The following is a 19,811-nucleotide window of genomic DNA, read 5'->3' on the forward strand; positions in this document are numbered from 1 at the left end:
AGTACTTTTGGGGCAAAAGCAAATATATATGATACTATTTTTATATAAAAATTTAAGCATAATTATCTCACAAATATACTTCAAGACTATATTGAAATATTGAAGTCTTCCAAACAACAAACAGATACACCACAATGTATTAGTATCAAAGTAAATTAATAGAGAGACTAAATTCTGGTAATTGACATAAACTGTGAACTGAATTTTCTATGTCACAGTTGTGGAACTGTCTTTGTCTTAGGTGCAGTTGTTTTTTATTATAACAATGGGGGAGAATCCTTTGATCTTTTGTTCAAATGTAGAAATTTTAGCACAACTTTTTTTTTTTTTTAAGATTGTATTTATTTGACAGAGAGAGAGACAGCAAGAGAGGGAAAACAAGCAGGGGGAGTGGGGAAGGGAGAAGCAGGCTTCCCACTGAGCAAGGAGCCCGACATGGGGCTCGATCCCAGGACCCTGGGATCATGACCTGAGCTGAAGGAAGCTGCTTAACCGACTGAGCCACCCAGGCGCCCCTTAGCACAACATTTAAGTGTATACTGTAGTTAAATTACAATTATCAAAATACGCAAAATATTTTAACTTCTAAAGCAGTATTTAGGAAAGCAATTTGGGAAAGAAAATCTGAGTAAATGGGGATAAGAACTTGTAGCCAATCTTTAGTAGCTTCCTTTGACTAAAGACCTTGGTCTGAGAAGGAAAGAATTCTTGCAGAGTATAATATGATGCATTTTTGTAGAACTTCGGGATAGAATTTAAAAATCCTTAAGAATATCTGGCGATTACTACAAAAATGGAACCTACCTGAGTACATTAGGTTTTACAAAGGGCTACAGCCTACCTTTCCCACTCTTACCTCAACCACCACTTCCTACATTCTGGTACCAAGTCTTTTGACTCCATCATGCTCTGGTGCACAGACTGTAAAGTAAAATTTAATATTGGTTTCAGTAAGTTCCACTTTACCACCTGACTCATGCAGCAGAAAAATGGTAGGAGAGGGAAATTTTAATGTAAAAAGAAGAAGAAATTATTTTCATTAATTGTTCTATATGCTCATAGAGACCCACCTTCATCTCATTTCTAGTTATTGCTTATTCTCTGCTCCCAAAAGGAAGAATGGGAAATATTTTAGTTGATACGAGAAGACATGAAACAATATTTTCCCCTGAAAGTGACTATTCACATTAGTTAGTATTCATAGCTACAATACATTAATCTGTCACTATAGTATAGACAGAAAGAAGGAAGACTGCAAAGGTATAACAAGATGGTAAAATCACCCAGAGGCGGCTTATAAAACACAACTAAAACGGCTGGCAGTCTCTCCTTGTATCCTTCCAACCTTGAATTTATCTTCAGAACTCTTCAATAAGTAACAGAGAAGACAGCCAATGAATACTTTTGCATCAAGATAAAGTTTAAAAGACACAGAGTACAGAAGAAAGGCATTATATACTTTAGATAAAATTTTTAGTATTTTATAATATAAAATCTGTAATACACCAGAGCATTCTACTAAAAACTACCTTCAAATCACTTAACATGGGTATGAATTCTTTCATAATTTTATATAACTACACTTGCTAATCCAGTGGAGTAAACATTCCTAGTATTCACAGATAACTGACAGATTACTTTAGATTGAGAAATCATTTTTTAACTCAATCTGGCTTACACTAACAACTCTATTCTAGAACACTTCTCCTTTAGGCCACCACTGACTTCTTAAAAGACATGGTCTCTTTTCAGCTTTTACACCCCGGCTTCTTTTAGCATTTGCCACTGTGATCAATCCTTGAAAATCATGATCCTTCCTTTACCTTCTCTGAAACAGCTTATACTTTGTCCGGTTCTCCTACTTTTCCAATCTAAGTGTCTTCACTGGCAAAACTGAAAACAACAGTATCCCCAGAGATCCATTCTCAATCTTCTTATCTTGACTCTGCTCACCTTCCCTAGCTTTTAACTATCACGTATATGCTGACACATCTCAAATCTTAATCTCTATCTTGACTTATTTCCTGAGCTCTAAGCACTTATTTCCAATAATCTACTGAACCTCTCTACTTTGATGTTTCTTATACAATTCAACCTCCAAATATCCAAAACAGAAAATAAAAAACTTGGTCCTTTCACCATCTATATTTCTGTTAAAGCCATCACTATTGCACAAACTAGGAACAATGAAGCCATTCTTCTCTCTTCCCTTTCCCTCCACAGCTAAATTATTCATTCTTCTAAATGTTACATCTAAAGCTCTTCCTTCATCCCCACTGCCACTGCTGGTAGTTAAGTCTTAGAAAACACTACCTCTAATCTAGAAAAGTACGTATCAGAGATGCTATGGGATATGCTAGAGTATGAGGGGAAAAAGTAAGTATTTATATTTAATTTTCATCTAATAATGAGAAATTAAGATTTACTAACATTCATGAATATGGATTGACACTGAGGTCTTCACTTAGCCCATGTCAGATGATCAGATGTAACATATGGTGCACCAGGAACCCTAAGAGAATAATAGGACTTCTGCAACATGTAAGAGTTAACAATGTACTGCAGCAACATTGTATGGTAGATGTTAACTACACTTGTCTTGATGAGCACAGCATAACACACAGAGTTGTCAAATCACTATGTTGTATATTTAAAACTAATATAACATTGTATGTCAACTATATTTCAAGTTAAAAAAAAAAGAATCAACAGTGGCACTCTCATTCATTCATTTTTAGCATGTTGCTACTTATTTCAGTTCAAGTGTGTGGCATATATTCTATCAGGTTTTTGGTACATGAACCTGAAATTTTCAAATTATTAAATATATTTTTAAATAGTTTATTTCAAAATATTGTTTCCTGCCTTTAATTTTTCTATAGTTATAATATGTTAGAATAGTGGTACATTTCTATAAATTTAAAACCTTTAAATGTGTGCATATACATTTACTTATCTATTTATTGTTCAGTCCATGGTCAAACATATTTTAACTAATGGGGTTGAGTAATCAAAGATTTGAAGACCACTGATCTAGACTACTGCAAACAGCCTTCCCAGTGTTCTTCAGAACTACGGTCTTTCTCTTTTTTTTTTTTTAATTTAAAAGATTTTACTTATTCATTTGAGAGAGAGAGTGAGAGAGAGGGAGCACGAGCAGGGGGAGGGCAGAGGGAGAGGGTTTAGCAGACTCCCCTCTGAGCAGGTTGCTGGACGCAGGGTTAGATCCCAGGACCCTGAGATCATGACCTGAGCCAAAGGCAGACGCTTAACCAACTGAGCCCCCCAGGTGCCCCTGGTCTTTCTCTTTTCTAATTCATTTGCCACACTGCCATTAGTTATGCTTTTAAATACAGATGTTCCTCATGTGCTCAAAGCCTCCAGTGGCTCTCCACTGTTTCTGAATTCACAAGCCTTAGTATGGATTTGAGACCCTTTGTTGGGGTGCATGGGTGGCTCAGGTGCTTGAGTGTTCAACTCTTGATTTTGGCTCGGGTCATAATCTCAGGGTTGTGAAATCCAGCCCCGTGTCTGGCTCCATGCTCAGCAGAGACTCTGCTTGAGATTCTTTCTCTCCCTCTCCCCTCCCCACCCCCATTCTCTCTTCCTCTCAAATAAATAAATAAATAAATAAATCTTAAAAAAAAAAAAGACCCTTCATAAGCTACTCTATTCATACTGGCCTATTTCTGTTACAAACATGTCATGATTCTGCAATGTCCACTCTATATACGTTATTCTTTCTTCTCTGTTCTACTATTTAGTTCAGATACCACGTCATATATCCCATCTTCCTAACTAAAAGCAGGAATCATTGCTCTTTCATCACAGCACATAATGCATATCTCACAGAACTTGTCATTACATACAGATTATGAAATCTCTAGCAGGGATCGATCTTATTTACCTTGTTATCTCCTAGCACCGTACCTGATACAAAAAAGGGGCACCAAAAGTTAAATAGTTAATGAAAACATAGGGAAGATGCTAAAATGATATTTGAATTTTAAAAGTTACTGCAGAATTTAAAATTTTAATTCCAGTCAGGGTCCACAGACTCTTTAAATCCCGTACCAAACAGCATTCTACCTTGGTATAACCATTTGGTATATCAAGATAACTGGTTTGAATTGATTTAACTCAATGTAAGAAAAAAGTAAAAAAAAAAAAAAAAAGAAAGAAAAAGAAAAAAGTAGAGCAGACTAAAAATAAGCAAATCATGCTACATCCAAAACAATACTATACAGCTATTACTATAATTTAAATCCACACAAATGGATAGATGTTAGGAACAAACCCTACCTATTAGCCCCTGATGTTTAGGAACATATTTATTTGTAAAAGTATCTTTGAACTTCAAATAATTATAGAAATATTAGCTAGAAGACTACTATGAATTTATTTAGATGCTACTTAAAAGAATTTTTGAAATTTAAAATAATCACCATCTGTTAGCTTTCCTATCTTCCAAGTCATTAACTAACAAGGAAAATAAAACTTTCTTATTGACTGACATATACTAAGACAGCTAAATACTCAAAACTACACTGTTTGATTTTCACCAGCAGTGTTTTCTGGGTTATATTTTGTAAAGCATTTTAATCAGAAGTATACTCCTCTATAGGTATGACACCAAAAGGACAACTGGCAAAAAAAAATTAAATGTTCTTATTCAAAATAAAAAATGTTTCAAAAGACATCATCAAGAAAGTGAAAGGCAACAGGCAGAAAGAGAGAACATTTTTACACATCATTACATCTGATAAAGGACTTTTAACTATACCTATAAAGAATTCCTATAACTCAATAACAAAAAGACAAATTATCCAACTTAAAAATGGGCAAAGGACTTGAATAGACATTTCTCCAAAGATATACAAAAGGCCAGTAAGTACATGAAAACATGCCCAACATCAACCATCAGGGAACTGCAAATCAAAATAACAGTGAGATACTACCTAAAACTCCTAGGATGGCTATAATAAAAAAAATATATAACAAAGAGTGGTAAGGATATGGAGATGCTTGAATCATCATATACTGCTAGTGGGAATGTAAAATGATGCAGCCAATTTGGAGAGTCTGGCAGTTCCTCAAAAGTTTAAACAGAATTACCAAATCATTCCACTCTCAGCAATACACCCAAAAGAAATGAAAACACATGTCCACACAAGACCTTATACACATAAACGTACACAGCATTATTCATTACAGCCCCAAAGTGCAAAAGACTCACATGTCCATCAACTGATGAATCAATAAACTATCCACACAACAGAATAATATTCAGTATTACTGATACACGCTACAATATGGATGAACTTTGAAAACACATCGAGTGAAAGAGGTCATTCACACAAATGGCCATGTATTATATGATTCCATTTATATGAAATGCCCAGAAAAGGCAAATCTATAGAGACAATGTACATTAGTGGCTGGCAGGGGTTATGGGGTGGGGCTGGGGAGGCAATGATGAGTGACTAGTAAGGAGTAATGGGGTTTCTTTCTTCTTCTTCTTCTTTTAAAGATTTTATTTATTCATTTGAGAGAGAGCAAGCACATGAGGAGGGGGGAGGGGCAGAGGGAGATGGAGAAGCAGACTCCCCATTGAGCAGGGAGCCCACTGAAGGGCTTGATGCCAGAACCCTGAGATCATGACCTGAGCCAAAGGCAGCCGCTTAACAGACTGACCCACCCAGGAGCCCATAATGGGATTTCTTTTTCGGAGGATGAAATGTTCTAAATTTTGATTGTGGTGATTGGGGTTGTACGTCATCGCTTTGAACACATTAAAAACCACCGAATTGTACACTTTAAATGAGTGAATTTTATAGTATGTGAATTTCATATAAATGAAGTTATTTTTAAAAAGTATGTCCTTCTCTTGGCAAATTACCTATTTACAACACTGTGCCAATGACATTCCTAATAACAGCAGAAAGGGAGTTGTTTACAACACTCTGATCTGAGATTTCCAATTAAAAGCCAAAATGGGGGAGAGGGGTGGGGAGATGGGTTAGCCTGGTGACGGGGATTAAAGAGGGCACGTTCTGCATGGAGCACTGGGTACTATGCACAAACAATGAATCATGGAACACTATATTAAAAACTAATGATGTAATGTATGGTGATATAACAATAAAAATTAAAAAAAAAAAAGCCAAATGGATTGGGGCGCCTGGGTGGCTCAGTCGGTTTAGAGGCTGCCTTCGCCTCAGGTCATGATCCCAGGGCCCTGGGATCGAGCCCCACATTGGGCTCCCTGCTCAGTGGAGAGCCTGCTTCTCCCTCTCCCTCTGCCTGCCTCTATGCCTACTTGTGCTCTCTCTCTGCCAAAAAAAAAAAAAAAATCTTAAAAAAAAAAAGCCAAAATGGATTCAATATAGATTTATTTTTTCCTTCTAAAATTCAATCATCTGGGGCACCTGGGTGGCTCAGTCGTTAAGCATCTGCCTTTGGCTCAGGTCATGATCCCAGGGTCCTGGGCTCGAGCCTCACATCAGGTTCCCCACTCGGCGGGAAGCCTACTTCTCCCTCTCCCACTCCCCCTGCTTGTGTTCCCTCTCTTGCATTGTCTCTCTCTGTCAAATAAATAAAACCTTTAAAAAAATAAATAAAATAAAATAAAATAAAATTCAATCATCAGGGGTGCCTGGGTGGCTCAGTCATTAAGCGTCTGCCTTCAGCTCAGGTCATGATCCCGCGGTCCTGGGATCGAGCCCCACATCAGGCTCCCTGCTTGGCGGGAAGCCTGCTTCTCCCTCTTCCATACCCCCTACTTGTGTTCCCTCTCTCACTGTGTCTCCCTCTGTCAAATAAATAAAATCTTTAAAAATAAATAAATAAATAAATAAAATTCAATCATCAGTACTGCATGACAACTGTAATATGCACAAATATTTGGCACTCTATCACAAATTACAATAGTAACAGTAATCATAATAGTACAATTAATGTTTTATTTATAAAAGAAAACTGAACCAAAAAAATTCAAATAGAATCTAATACTATTTCAAGATTCCTTCAAATCTTTATTCATGTTTAAAACAGATCTTGCAGTTATAAAATAATGCTACAACTTTTCCCATGTATCTGTTACTACTTAATGATTTTAAAAAAGTACCTAACAATCTATTTGAGGTTTATCCCCATACATATTTAGCAGTTGGACAAACTCGCATAAAATCTCAAGTTACGGAATTTATATTCTAGGTCATAATAGTTCTAAAAATATTTGGTTTTTAGTTATTAAGATCATTCACTTCTTAAAAACTAGAAACATTTAAAATCTGCTTAACAAACATGTTCTCTTACCAAACGATCATTTTCAATCAAAATTTTATTGGCAAAAAAGGATTACACACAGATACCCTAAAGGGGTAAGAAAAGGACAAAACAAGCAACAGAGAGAAAATCTGAAGTAGAGAAGTTGACTCACAAAATGACTCACAAGCATTTCCTGGGTATTTTGTCCAAGAAAACTCCTCTGACTAAAGTGGAAACTTGTTTGGCTACAACCCATTAGTCTATTATTATGATTAATGCCATGGTGCCAAATATTTGAGCATGTGGCATATGGACAAGAAAAACCTCCTACGTGATTTTTTAAAAAATATTTTATTTATTTATTTGAAAGAGAGACAGCAAGAGCGACAGAACACAAGCAGGGGAAATGGGAGAGGGAGAAGCAGGCTTCCCGCTGAGCAGGGAGCCCGATGCGGGGCTCGATCCCAGGACCCTGGAATAATGACCTGAGCTGAAGGCAGACGCTTAACGGCTGAGCCACCCAGGTGCCCCTACGTGTTGATTTAAATACTGGGGCATTTTAGCCCATAACTGTTTAGCTAATACGGAATAGGAACTGTCAACTTCTATCTAGTTCCTTCTATCTTGTGTAGGAACTGAACCAATTTCAAAAGCCCAGCAACAATTTTAACTGACTAGTTATGTAATAATATTGCAAAAGGTGAAGAAAAAGCTAGTCTTTTGAAGGAATAAAGGGAATAAGTTTTGCAGATGTTGACATAAAATCAAGTCAATATTATTAACAAAGTAGAAAGATGATTTATGTCCTTTGAGAGTCTCAAAGAAATCCTGCGGGTCCTATGAAAACTCAGATAAAAGATACAGGATAAAAAATTTCCCTGTGGAAACATCTAAATTACAGATCCTTTACTCCTACTGGCAAACAAGACAAAGCAACCTGAAGACAAAATGTAATTAGGGAAGTCAACAGGATCATAAATTAAAAACCAGAATGTACACACCAACTTATTACATATATTTTTCTCTCAAACTTAACCAATATGTTGAGCATCTACATGTGAAACTTAACACTATTTAATTTTTTTTTAAAGTAGGCTCCATACCCAACATGGGATGTGAACTCATGACCCCAAGATCAAGAGTTGGCTGCTTTACCGACTAAGCCACCCAGATGCCCCAATTACATAATACAGAATAACTCCCTTACCCCTATCAAAAACAAAAAGATAGGAGAAGGAACAAATCTAATACTTTTGTTCTTTCTTAGCTAATATTACTGCCACTGTATTAGTCCCTCAGAATTCCTCCGAAAAACTAAAAGACCCTCCGCTGACATCTGTGTAAGCCCCAAGCCTCCATCTCCATTATTCTCTCAATTCGAACCCATTTGTCTTTATTTTATTTTTAAGATTTTATTTATTTATTTGATAGAGAGAGACACAGTGAGAGAGGGAACACAAGCAGGGGAAGTGGGAGAGGGAGAAGCAGGCTTCCTGGTGAGCAAGGAGCCCGACGCGGGGCTCGATTCCAGGACCCCGGGATCATGACCTGAGCCGAAGGCAGGTGCTTAACGACTGAGTCTTTAAAGCAGTTTTGTTTTCCTAACATTTTCATCATATAATTCTCCTAATTAATAAATAACCTGCAACAATTCTTTACTATATACTGCTAAAATTTGGGGTGATTCTTTTGGGCAGGGCAAAGGGGAAAGGCAGTAATAAGGAATTCAGTTCAGAAATATCTGCCTTAGGGGTGTCTGGGTGGCTCAGTCAGTTAAGCGTCTGACTCTTGGTTCCAGCTCAGGTCATGATCTCAGGGTCGTGAGATGTCATGAGATCAAGCCCCACATCATGTTCCATGCTCCGCGCAGAGTCTGCTTGAGATTATTTTCCTCTCCCTCTCCCTACCCCTCTGGTTCCTCCTCTCACTTGTGCTAATAAATAAAATCTTATAAAAAAAAGAAATACCAAAACAAGATAAATATCTGCCTTAGACATTCTATCAATTAAGAGATTTACTTAGATTAATAAATGGCTTTTTTTTTTTTTTAAAGTAGGCTCTACATGGAGCCCAGTGTGGGGCTGGAACTCATGACTCTGAGATTGAGACCTGAGCTGGTATCAAGAGTCAGATGCTTAAATGACTGAGATACCCAGGTGCCCCAATAAATGCCTTTTAAAAATGTAAACATCAAACAGAAGGGTCAGGGGGCACCTGGGTGGCTCAGTCAGTTAAGTGTCTGCCTTCAGCTCAGATCATGGGATCGAGCCCCATGTTGGGATCCCTGCTCAGCAGGGAGTCCCTTTCTCCCTCTACCCCTCCCCTCCTTGCTTGAGTGCACTCGCTCTCACTCTCTCTCAAATAAATAAATAAAATCTTAAGAAAAAAAGCCCAGAAGGGTCAGGATTATCCTTCAAATTTACATATTAACACCCCAATTTTGAGAAAGAAGAAAAAATGAACTTGAGAGTGCAGCATGAAGAGAGGTCCATGTAAGTGGATGATGGCTAGCAGAAAGACAGCCGAGAGAGAGGAAGAAGTCTAAGACCAAGACTAGCCTAGAGACCTCAGGAGAGAAGTGTAGGGCACTGAAAATCTCTATCTAGGCACAGATAGCTCTTTATAATGTCCAGTTCTCTTTCCTGTTCCCTACCATCATACTCATTTCATTTTACTTTTATAAACCTTTCATTCACTCTACTATTATGTGCCAATCATCAAGCTAATATCAGGGCTACAAAGATAATGAAAAAGAGTATTTCTTTTCATAAAGATATTATACTGGGAGAAGAGGGAAGCAACAAGTAACCATAAAACAGTAAAAATACTATTAAAGAAGTGTACACCGAATACTATACGGTCACAGAAGAATGAACTGCCTCTGACTACAGAGTTAAAAAGGTATGTCTTGGGGACAGCTGGGTGGCTCATGCCGTTAAGCGTTTGCCTTCAGCTCAGGTAATGATCCCAGAGTCCTGAGATGGAGCCCCACACTGGGCTCCCTGCTGAGCGGGGAGCCTGCTTCTCCCTCTCCTTCTGCCACTCCCCCTGCTTGTGATCTCTCGCTAATAAATAAAATCTTTAAAAAAAAAAAAAAAAGCTGTTGTTTTTTTTTTTAAGATTTTATTCATTTATGTGACAGAAAGAGACATAGCAAGAGAGGGAACACAAGCAGGGGGAGTGGGAGAGGGAGAAGCAGGCTTCCCGCTGAGCAGGGAGCCCGATGCGGGGCTCAATACCAGGACCCTGGGATCATGAGCCAAGCTGAAGGCAGACGCTTAATGACTGAGCCACCCAGGTGGCCCAAAAAAGGTATGTCTTGAAAAATAATAGAATAATAGAAGTTTGCCAGATAGACATGGGCAGAGAAGGCATTCCAGATAAGAGCCGCAGAATATAGAGAAGGATACAGATAAGAGCCAAACTAAGCAGAGAATGCTATAGTGAATTTAGGATGTCATTCTGCAGGCCACAGGGAGCTATATTTTATCGTAGGGGATGACCTCAGAAAGAATTTTGCAGTCCACATTAATTATAACATTAATATGATTACATGTTATCGCAAGGTGTCTTAGTGCCCCTCACTTCATGTTTCTTATCTAAATTAAGGTTTTCTTAACAGCAAGAACCACCTATATCTTAAATGAAGACTGTTAAATAATAATACTTACTGAATAAGAAAAGGCTGAGGTATTTGATAGTACAAACCAAATGCTAAGTTGAACATCACTGTTTTCTAAATGTTTTGTCCGTAAGTCTTTGTTTTTTAAAACCTCCTTCATGGTGTACACCGTATCATAAATTCCTTTTATATTCCAGTACCCAAACCACAACCATACGTGTATATAATACACGTATATACACATATACATACATTATTTGGGGAAGGTGAGAGAGCAGCTTACTGAAAGCAGATTGATAAGTCTTTATATATCATATATACTTGTTCCTATGTAGGAGAAAGTTAGAGGAGTTGAGAATCAGAACAGAAAGCATAAAACATGACAACCACTGACTCTACCCACTACTGCTACCATCCCATCATTTTAAAGGGATAAGTAAGGTGGCGGGTGGAGATGGGAGGAAAAAAGAAAGCACAGATATATTACCTGACAGCAATGGAAACGATGCTTAGTGTGCTTTCAAGAGCACATAAGGACTTGAACCTTCTCTATTATCACAGAGAACACACGTGAGGCTCGTGGTATAATGAGAAAATTTCAAGGCTGTAGATTTTTCCCAACATCACACCACTGAAGTACAATCACTTTCAAAACAAATTACCACCTGTTCTTGGTCAAACTGTTAGACATTATCATTGTTATTAAATATGAAAAATAAACATAACTACTAAAGCAAAGACAAATACTAACAGCAAAATAATCTCCAGGACTTCATGATTCTTACCTGTTCACTCTCCTAGGACACTTGTCTGGTTTAATATCTACCTCATAGAGGTAGACATCAATCTTTGGGATTTCAACTTGAAAACAGTTAGCCAGCAATTTAATGGGTTTGCCCATGGTGCCATAGCCAGGTCTTCTGGGCACCATGAGTAGGGGCTGGGCCCCAACGGGTCCTGCCAGGGAGAGGGGAAAAAAAAAAAAGAGTGACACTGTTATAAGCTGCATTTGATAATCTTGTCAATCAGAATATATTAGAATTTTAAGTACAGCTGATAATGGTTGAAGCTTAGTGCTGAAAGATGGCATTTCTAACACTTCAACTTTTTTCTCCCCAAATTACTCTCCTCAGTTAAATAGATTTACAAACAAAAAACGGTATCTCTGGAAAATTGTTTCAGAAGGGGTAGGAAGAAGGGAGAGCAATCACATAAACCCAGGTGAGCATGAACAAGCACAAACCAGACCCAAAGAGTGTGAGACCAACAATGTAAATTTATTTTTTTTAAAGATTTATTTTAAAGATTTTTTATTTATTTGACAGAGAGAGAGACACATTTATTTGACACTGTCAAATAAATAAAATCTTAAAAAAAAACACAAGTGAACAAAATACAATATGATATAAGGATCAATACAACAAAAAAAATAAAAAAAAAAGGGGGCGCCTGGGCGGCTCAGTTGGTTATCGACTGCCTTCGGCTCAGGTCATGATCCTGGAGTCCCAGGATCGAGTCCCACATCAGGCTCCCTGCTCAGCAAAGGAGCCTGCTTCTCCCTCTGACCCTCCCCCCTCTCATGTACTCTCTCTCTCATTCTCTCTCAAATAAATAAATAAATCTTAAAAAAAAAGAAAAAGAAAAATCAACAAAGTGCAAATTGGGTATTCTGAAAATTATTTGAAAAGATAAAACTGATAAACTCCAGGCAACACTGAGTTTTATTTTTATTTTTTTTAAAGATTTTATTTATTTATTTGACAGAGAGAGACACAGCGAGAGAGGGAACACAAGCAGGGGGAGTGGGAGAGGGAGAAGCAGGCTTCCCGCTGAGCAGGAAGCCCGATGCGGGGCTCGATCTCAGGACCCAGGACCCTCATGACCTGAGCCAAAGGCAGACGCTTAACGACTGAGCCACCCAGGTGCCCCAACACTGATTTTTAAAAGAGAAGGATGGGTGCCTGGGTGGCTCAGGCAGTTAAACCTAGGACTCTTGATTTTGGCTCTGGTCATGATGTCAGGGTCGTGGGATCCAGCCATGTAGGACTCCACACTCAGCAGGGAGTCCGCTTTAGATTTTCTTCCTCTCCCTCTGCCCCACCCCTCTCCTCCCTCTCATGTGAGTGCGTTCCCTCCCTCTCTCAAATAAATATTTAAAAAAAAATAAAAGAGGAAAAATAATATAAGTGAAAAAACTGCTATCACTACAGACACTGAAGGCATAACATTATGTCAATAAATTTGGTGAAACAGACAAATTACCAGAGAAATACAGGTTACTGACACACGAAAGTATGTAAAATTTGGAAAGTCCTCTGTTGGTAGAAATATAAGATGGAAAACAATATTGTGGTTCCTCAAAACATTAAAAATAGAATTACTATAAGATCCAACAATTCTACTGCAGTGTACACACCCAAAAGAATTTGAAGCAGAGTGTAGAAATGATAACCATATACCATTGCTCATAGCACCATCATTCACAACAGCCAAAAGATGGAAGCAACCTAGTGTCCACTGATGGATGAATGGATAAACAAAATGTGGTATATACATATAATGGAACATTAGCCTTAAAAAGGAAGGAAATTCTGACATTTCTTTAAGAGATGAACCTTGCAGATGTTATGTTACATCACAAAAGGACACTGTATGATTCCACTTATTAATACCTATAGTAGTCAAAATCAGAGACAAAAAATACAAGGGTGGTTGCCAGGGGCTGGGGAAAAGGGAGAATGGGAAATTGCTGCTTAGTGGGTAGAGTTGCAATTTTGCAAGATGAAAAGAGTTCTGGAGATTAGTTGCACACAGTGTGAATGTACTTAAATATCACTGAATTGTACACTAAAAAACTGCTGAGATGGTAAATTTAATGCTATGTATACTTTGTGACATTTAAAAAAAGTGACATCCAGCATTAAAATTTTTTTTTTTAAGATTTTATTTATTTATTTGACAGAGAGAGACACAGCGAGAGAGGGAACACAAGCAGGGGGAGTGGGAGAGGGAGAATTCAGGCTTCCCACTGAGCGGGGAGCCCAACGTGGGGCTCGATCCCAGGACCCTGGGATCATGACCTGAGCCGAAGGCAAGACACTTAACGACTGAGTCAGCCAGGCGCCCCAGCATTAAGTTTTTTTTTTTTTGGGTACCAAATTACTTTATTTGAAGAATGGTACAAATGAAAGAAGTTAAGTAGATGTTTTGGTACAACTTATAGAAAAGGTAAACGTAACCCCAACATGCATGCACTGCCTTGGTGACCAAGGAAGTCATCCTTGTGGCTCTGGGAAGACAGCCTAAGGCTTAGCTCTCACTATCATTGTTTCCCAAGGTGTGCTTATCAAGGAGATACTCTGCCATGCCAGATTCGGGAGCCCTCATCTTGCGCAGGTTGGTTATGTGGTCACCCAATTCTTTGCTGGATTTCACCTGCTCATTCAGGTAATGAGTCTCAATGAAGTCACACAAATGGGGGTCATTTTTATCAGTGGCCAGTTTGTGCAGTTCCAGTAGTGACTGATTCATGCTCTTTTCCAAGTGTAATGCACACTCCATTGCATTCAGCCCGTTTTCCCAATCATCACGGTCTGGTTTCTTGATGTCCTGAAGGAAGATTCCGCCACCTCGTTGGTTCTGCAGCTTCATCAGTTTCTCGGCACGTTCATGAGATTGGTGAAGAAAATATCTGGCAAAGTTCTTCAAAGCCACATCATCGTGGTCAAAGTAGTAAGACATGGACAGGTAGACATAGGAGGCGTAAAGCTCGTGGTTGATGGCGGCTTCTGAGTCCTGGTGGTATTTCTGGCACACCTGCGAGGGGGACGCAGTCGTCATGGCGGCGGCTGAGAAGAGGTGGCGGCGGGGTCCTTGGGACGGTCCAAGGGCGCTATGAGGAGATGGTGGAGGGCTGGCTCTGAGAGGCCGGCCAGGGTGGGGGACGAGTGTCGGGTTCCGTCCAAGCACTGTTGAAGCAGGAAACTGAGGCGACTCTCGGTGGAGCCTGTTCCCAGCATTAAGATTTTAAAGCTCAAAATGTTGTAGCTTTGTTAAATGAAGTTCATACAATACATTTAGTTAATAACTATTATCTGAATGAACTTACATTTAAAAATATCTGAAAAGTTCTGTAACTATAGCTGCTGAAAAAACGAAACCTGCAATTAAAAATATTTCCAGGGGGCACCTGGCTGGCTCAGTCAGTAGAGTATATGCTCGGGTTGTGAGTTTGAGCCCCACGTTTGGTATAGAGATTATTTAAAAATAAAATTAAAAAAAAAATTTCCATGCATACACTAAAGATTCCAGATCCAGATGGTCCCACTATAAAATTATAGCAAACATTAAAGGAAAAAAATACTGGGCGCCTGGGTGGCTCAGTCAGTTAAACGTCTGCCTTTGGCTTAGGTCATGATCCCAGGGTCCTGGGATGGAGTCCCACATCAGGCTCCCTGCTCAGCGGGGAGTATGTTTCTCCCTCTTCCCCTCCCCACCGTTTGTGCTCTCTCTCTGCTCTCACTCTCTCAAATAAACAAAATCTTTAAAAATTATAATAAAAAATAAAGGAAAAAATACTGATCTTATACAATCTTCCAGAGTAGGAAAAAAGTAAATATACCCCAATTCAACATATGATGCCAGAAAAACTCTGAAACTAAAACCTGACAAAAACATTATGAAAAAGGAAAATAAATAAAATCATAAGACAATACCATTCATGAATATACCTGCAAAAATCCTAAACAAAATGTTAACAAAGGAAATCTAGCAACATATCAAAAGGATAATCACATTTTTTTAAAGATTTTATTTGTTTATTTGACAGAGAGAGAGAGACAGCGAGAAAGGGAACACAAGTAGGGGGATTGGGAGAGGGAGAAGCAGGCCTTCCGCTGAGCAGGGAGCCCAATGCAGGGCTTGATCCCAGGACTCTGGGATCATGACCTGAGCTGAAGGCAGACGCTTAACCACTGAGCCCCCTGGGCGCCCCAGGATAATGCGTCTTGACCAAGATGAATTTATTATCAGGAATTAAAAGATGGGTTAACAACAACTCTTTTTCACTACGGATAAAAGTACATTAAAGTGTTACCTATATTGTTTTTTTTTTTTTTAGTTTTGTTTTTATATATTTGTAAAACCTCTTTTGAGGACATTACCTTTCCTGTTAACCTAGATAATACTGATAATATCCTAGGTAACATGGAGTAATTCTAGACTAGGACATAGTTGTGGCTCTGCCATTTATCTAACTACTTGACCTCTGTCAAGTATTAGTAGCCCTGAAATTCCTATTTTCTGATCTATAACATGGGAATAACACCTGCTCTGCCCCTTTCTTGTGAATCTTATCAGGATCAAAATAGAAAATGTACAATAGTGGGGCGCCCTGCTGGCTCAGTTGGTTGGGCATCTGCCTTTGGCTCAGGTCATGATCCCAGGGTCCTGGGGTGGAGCGCTGCATCAGGCTCCCTGCTCAGCAGAGTGTCTGTTTTGCCCCTTCCCCTGCTCATGCTTGTGTGCTCTCTCTCTGAAATAAATAAAATCTTTAAAAAAATTTTTTTAAAAAGAAAGAAAATGCACAATAGCTAAAATGTATCAAGCTCTTACCATATCTCAGGCAATGCGCTATATGCTTTATATGCATTATCTCATTTAATCTTCATACAAACCCTACAGTGATTTATAGATGAGGAAAACTGAAGTGATTTGCTAAAACATCATAGCAGGCAAGTAGCAGAACTGGGACTGGAACCACCCTGTTGAGCTATTTTGTTCCATTGATCTGTCTATCCTTTCTCCAGTAACACACTGTCCCGATTACTATAATTTTATAGTAAGTACAGTTTTGAAGTCAGGTATTGTCAGTCTTCTGACATTATTCTCCTTCAATACTATGTAGCTATTCTGGTTATTTTAGAGTCTTTTGATACTATATAGAGTCTTTTGATACCTACAAAATAACTTATTGAGATTTTGATTGGGATTATGCTAAATATACAAACCAAGTTCAGAAAAACTGACATCTTTACAATATTGAATCTTCCTATCCATGTACATGGAATATCATCTCCCTACACATTTAGGTATTCTTTGATTTCTTTCATCAGAATTTTGTAGTTTTCCTAATATCTTGCACATATTTTGTTAGATTTATACGTAAGTATGTTGGGCAGGGGTGTTAATATAAATAGTATTGTGCTTTTAATTTCAAATTCTAATTGTTCATTGCTTTACTATACGGTTACAATTAATCAAGACAGTGTGGTATTATTCAAAAACCACATAAAAAGATAAGCAGAACAGAAGTCCCAAAATTGATCCACACAAATACAATCAACTGATCTTTGACAAAGGAACAAAGGCAATTCAATGGAAAAAGGATAGCCTTTTTCAACAAATGGTGCTGAATAAGGGGATATACACATGCAAAACAAAAACAAGGGGAAAAAAAGCATCTAGACACAGCCCTAACATCTTTTTCAAAAGTTAACTCAATGGGGCACCTGGGTGGCTCAGTTGGTTAAGCATCTGACTCCTGATTTCTGCTCAGGTCATGATCTCAGGGTCATGGGATCGAGCCCCTCGTCAGACTGTGCTGAACAAGAAGCCTGCTTAGGATTCTCTCCCCCCACCCCACCCCTGCTCTCTTGCATGTGCTCTCTAAAACACCAACCAAATAAAAAACCTCATAATGGCTCATAGACCTAAATGTAAAATGCAAAACTATAAAACTCCTAGAAGAGAACACATTTGAAACCCTAGGTGACCTTGTGTTTGGTGATAACACCAAAAGCACAATCCATGAAATAAAAAACTGATAAGCTTTCATTAAAATTAAACTTCTAATCTGCGAAAGAGAATAAAACACAAGCCACAGAGTGAGAGAAAATATCTGCAAAATACTTAACTGATAAAGAAGTGGTATCCAAAATACACAAAGATCTTTTAAAACTCATCAATAAAAGCAATTAAAAATAGAAGATCTGAACAGATACTTCACCAAGATATACAGATAGCAAATAAGCATATAAAAAGATGCTCAACATCATGTCATTAGGGAATTGCAAATTTTAAAAAGTGAGATACCACTACACACCAATACGAATGGCCAAAATCCAAAACACTAACACCAAATGCTGATAAGAATGTGAAGAACTCTCATTCGCTGCTGGTGGGATTGCAAAGTGGTACAGCCACTTGGGAAGACAGTTTAGCAGTTTCTTATAAAACTAAACATACTCTTATCATACTATTCAGAAATCATGCTCCTTGATATTTACCCAATTAGTTGAAAACTTATATCCAACAAAAACCTGCACATGAGTGTTTAGTCATAATTGCCAAAACTTGGCCTTCAGTAGGTAATGGATAACTGTGGTACATCTAGACAGCAGGATATTATTCATCTCTAAAAAGAAATGTATTGGGCGCCTGGGTGGCTCAGTTGGTTAGGCGACTGCCTTCGGCTCAGGTCATGATCCTGGAGTCCCGGGATCGAGTCCGGCATCGGGCTTCCTGCTCAGCAGGGAGTCTGCTTCTCCCTCTGACCCTCTTCCTTCTTCCCTCTCGTGCTTTCTATCTCTCTCTCTCTCTCTCAAATAAATAAATAAAATCTTTAAAAAAAAATAAAAAGAAATGTATTATTGAGCATGAAAATACATGGAGAAACCTTAAATCCATACTACTAAGTGAAAGAAACCAATCTAAAAAGGCTATGTACTATCTGATCCAATTATATGACATTTTGGAAAAGGTAAAATTATGAAAACAGTAAGATCAGTGGTTTCCAGGGCTTCATGGGGTAGAAGGAAGATTCCAAGTTTTTATGGGGTAGAAGCAAGGAACAGGTGGAGCACAGGGGATTTTAATTCTACTCTGTATGATACTGTAATGATGGATACATGTCACCACACATTTGTCAAAACCCACAGAATGCATAACACAAAGAGTGAACCCTAATGCAGACCACAGACTTTAGAAAAGAATAATGTATCAATATTGGATCCTTAATTGTAATAAATGTAACAAACTAAAGCAATAATAGGGGGAATTGGTTGGAAGGGGAGTAAGGGGGTATATGGGAATGCCTGTTACTTTCCAATTTTTCTATAAACTCAAACTACCAAAAAAATCTATTAATTTTTAAAAATGCATGTGCACTTTGACCTAGTAATTCCATTTCTAAGTATTTATCTACACATATACTTCCACATGCAAAAAACATTTGTACAAGGATATCTTTGTCTGCAGCATTGCTTGGAATAACCGAAAACAATGAAATGTAAGCCCAATGAGGGTGGGAGTTTTGTCTGTTTCCTTCACTGATCTGTAATGGCCAGAACCATTCCTGGCATACAGTAAAAAAATAAAATGTGTTAAATAAATGAGATGAATAAATCAGAGCCCAATTAATGTTACAACTATACAATGGAATATGTAACTACTAACATTAAAAAAAATAGAAAAGAAAAAGAATTGAGAAGCTCCTTAGTATCAATAGATAGTAATATGAAAAAATATGAAAAAAACAATGCAGGATAGGGTATATAACACATGTTCATTTGCATGAAGAAACAGAATATACATTCTTATTATACATATATAACATACACTCATATTATACAGTGTACACACTATTGTCCATCAAAGTAGTGGGAGCAATGATTGCCTTCAGAGAGGGAACTAGATGGCTGGGGGCCTAAGAAGATTGATTTTTTTCTCCCTGTATAGTCTATTCTGATACCTAACACTTGTTTTTGTAACACAAATCAGCATATATGCAATTGTAAGTAGGGAAATTATGTCACTTTAGCACAGACGTTACTTTGGTTCATATGTGATTTTCTTCAGCCTTTGCATTACCAAGTAATAGCAGTTGAATACAAAGTACGCTAACAATGAATACAACAAACAA

The 19,811-nt window shown here is 38.0% G+C and overlaps 1 protein-coding gene across 2 annotated transcripts in view; it reads right to left on the reverse strand.

The window, feature by feature from the left end:
- LOC114217148 (protein argonaute-3) overlaps positions 1-19,811 on the reverse strand; it is a 121,322-nt gene that overhangs the window by 82,256 nt on the left and 19,255 nt on the right. Inside the window, exons 1-2 of one of the 2 annotated variants that reach the window (XM_028113946.2) lie at positions 11,677-11,762; positions 857-921 (exon numbers count right to left, since the gene is read on the reverse strand). In XM_028113946.2, the coding sequence (XP_027969747.1) occupies positions 857-906 (50 nt within the window). In that variant the 5' untranslated portion in view covers positions 907-921; positions 11,677-11,762. Of the gene's footprint in view, positions 1-856; positions 922-11,676; positions 11,849-19,811 lie in introns of those variants that run through there. The other variant, XM_028113945.2, reaches the window with a different exon arrangement.

Source organism: Eumetopias jubatus, unplaced genomic scaffold (assembly GCF_037043125.1).
Source record: "Eumetopias jubatus isolate StellerSeaLion01/CBP00866 unplaced genomic scaffold, mEumJub1_p1.0 scaffold_4, whole genome shotgun sequence".
In the NCBI taxonomy this organism is placed as follows: domain Eukaryota; kingdom Metazoa; phylum Chordata; class Mammalia; order Carnivora; family Otariidae; genus Eumetopias; species Eumetopias jubatus.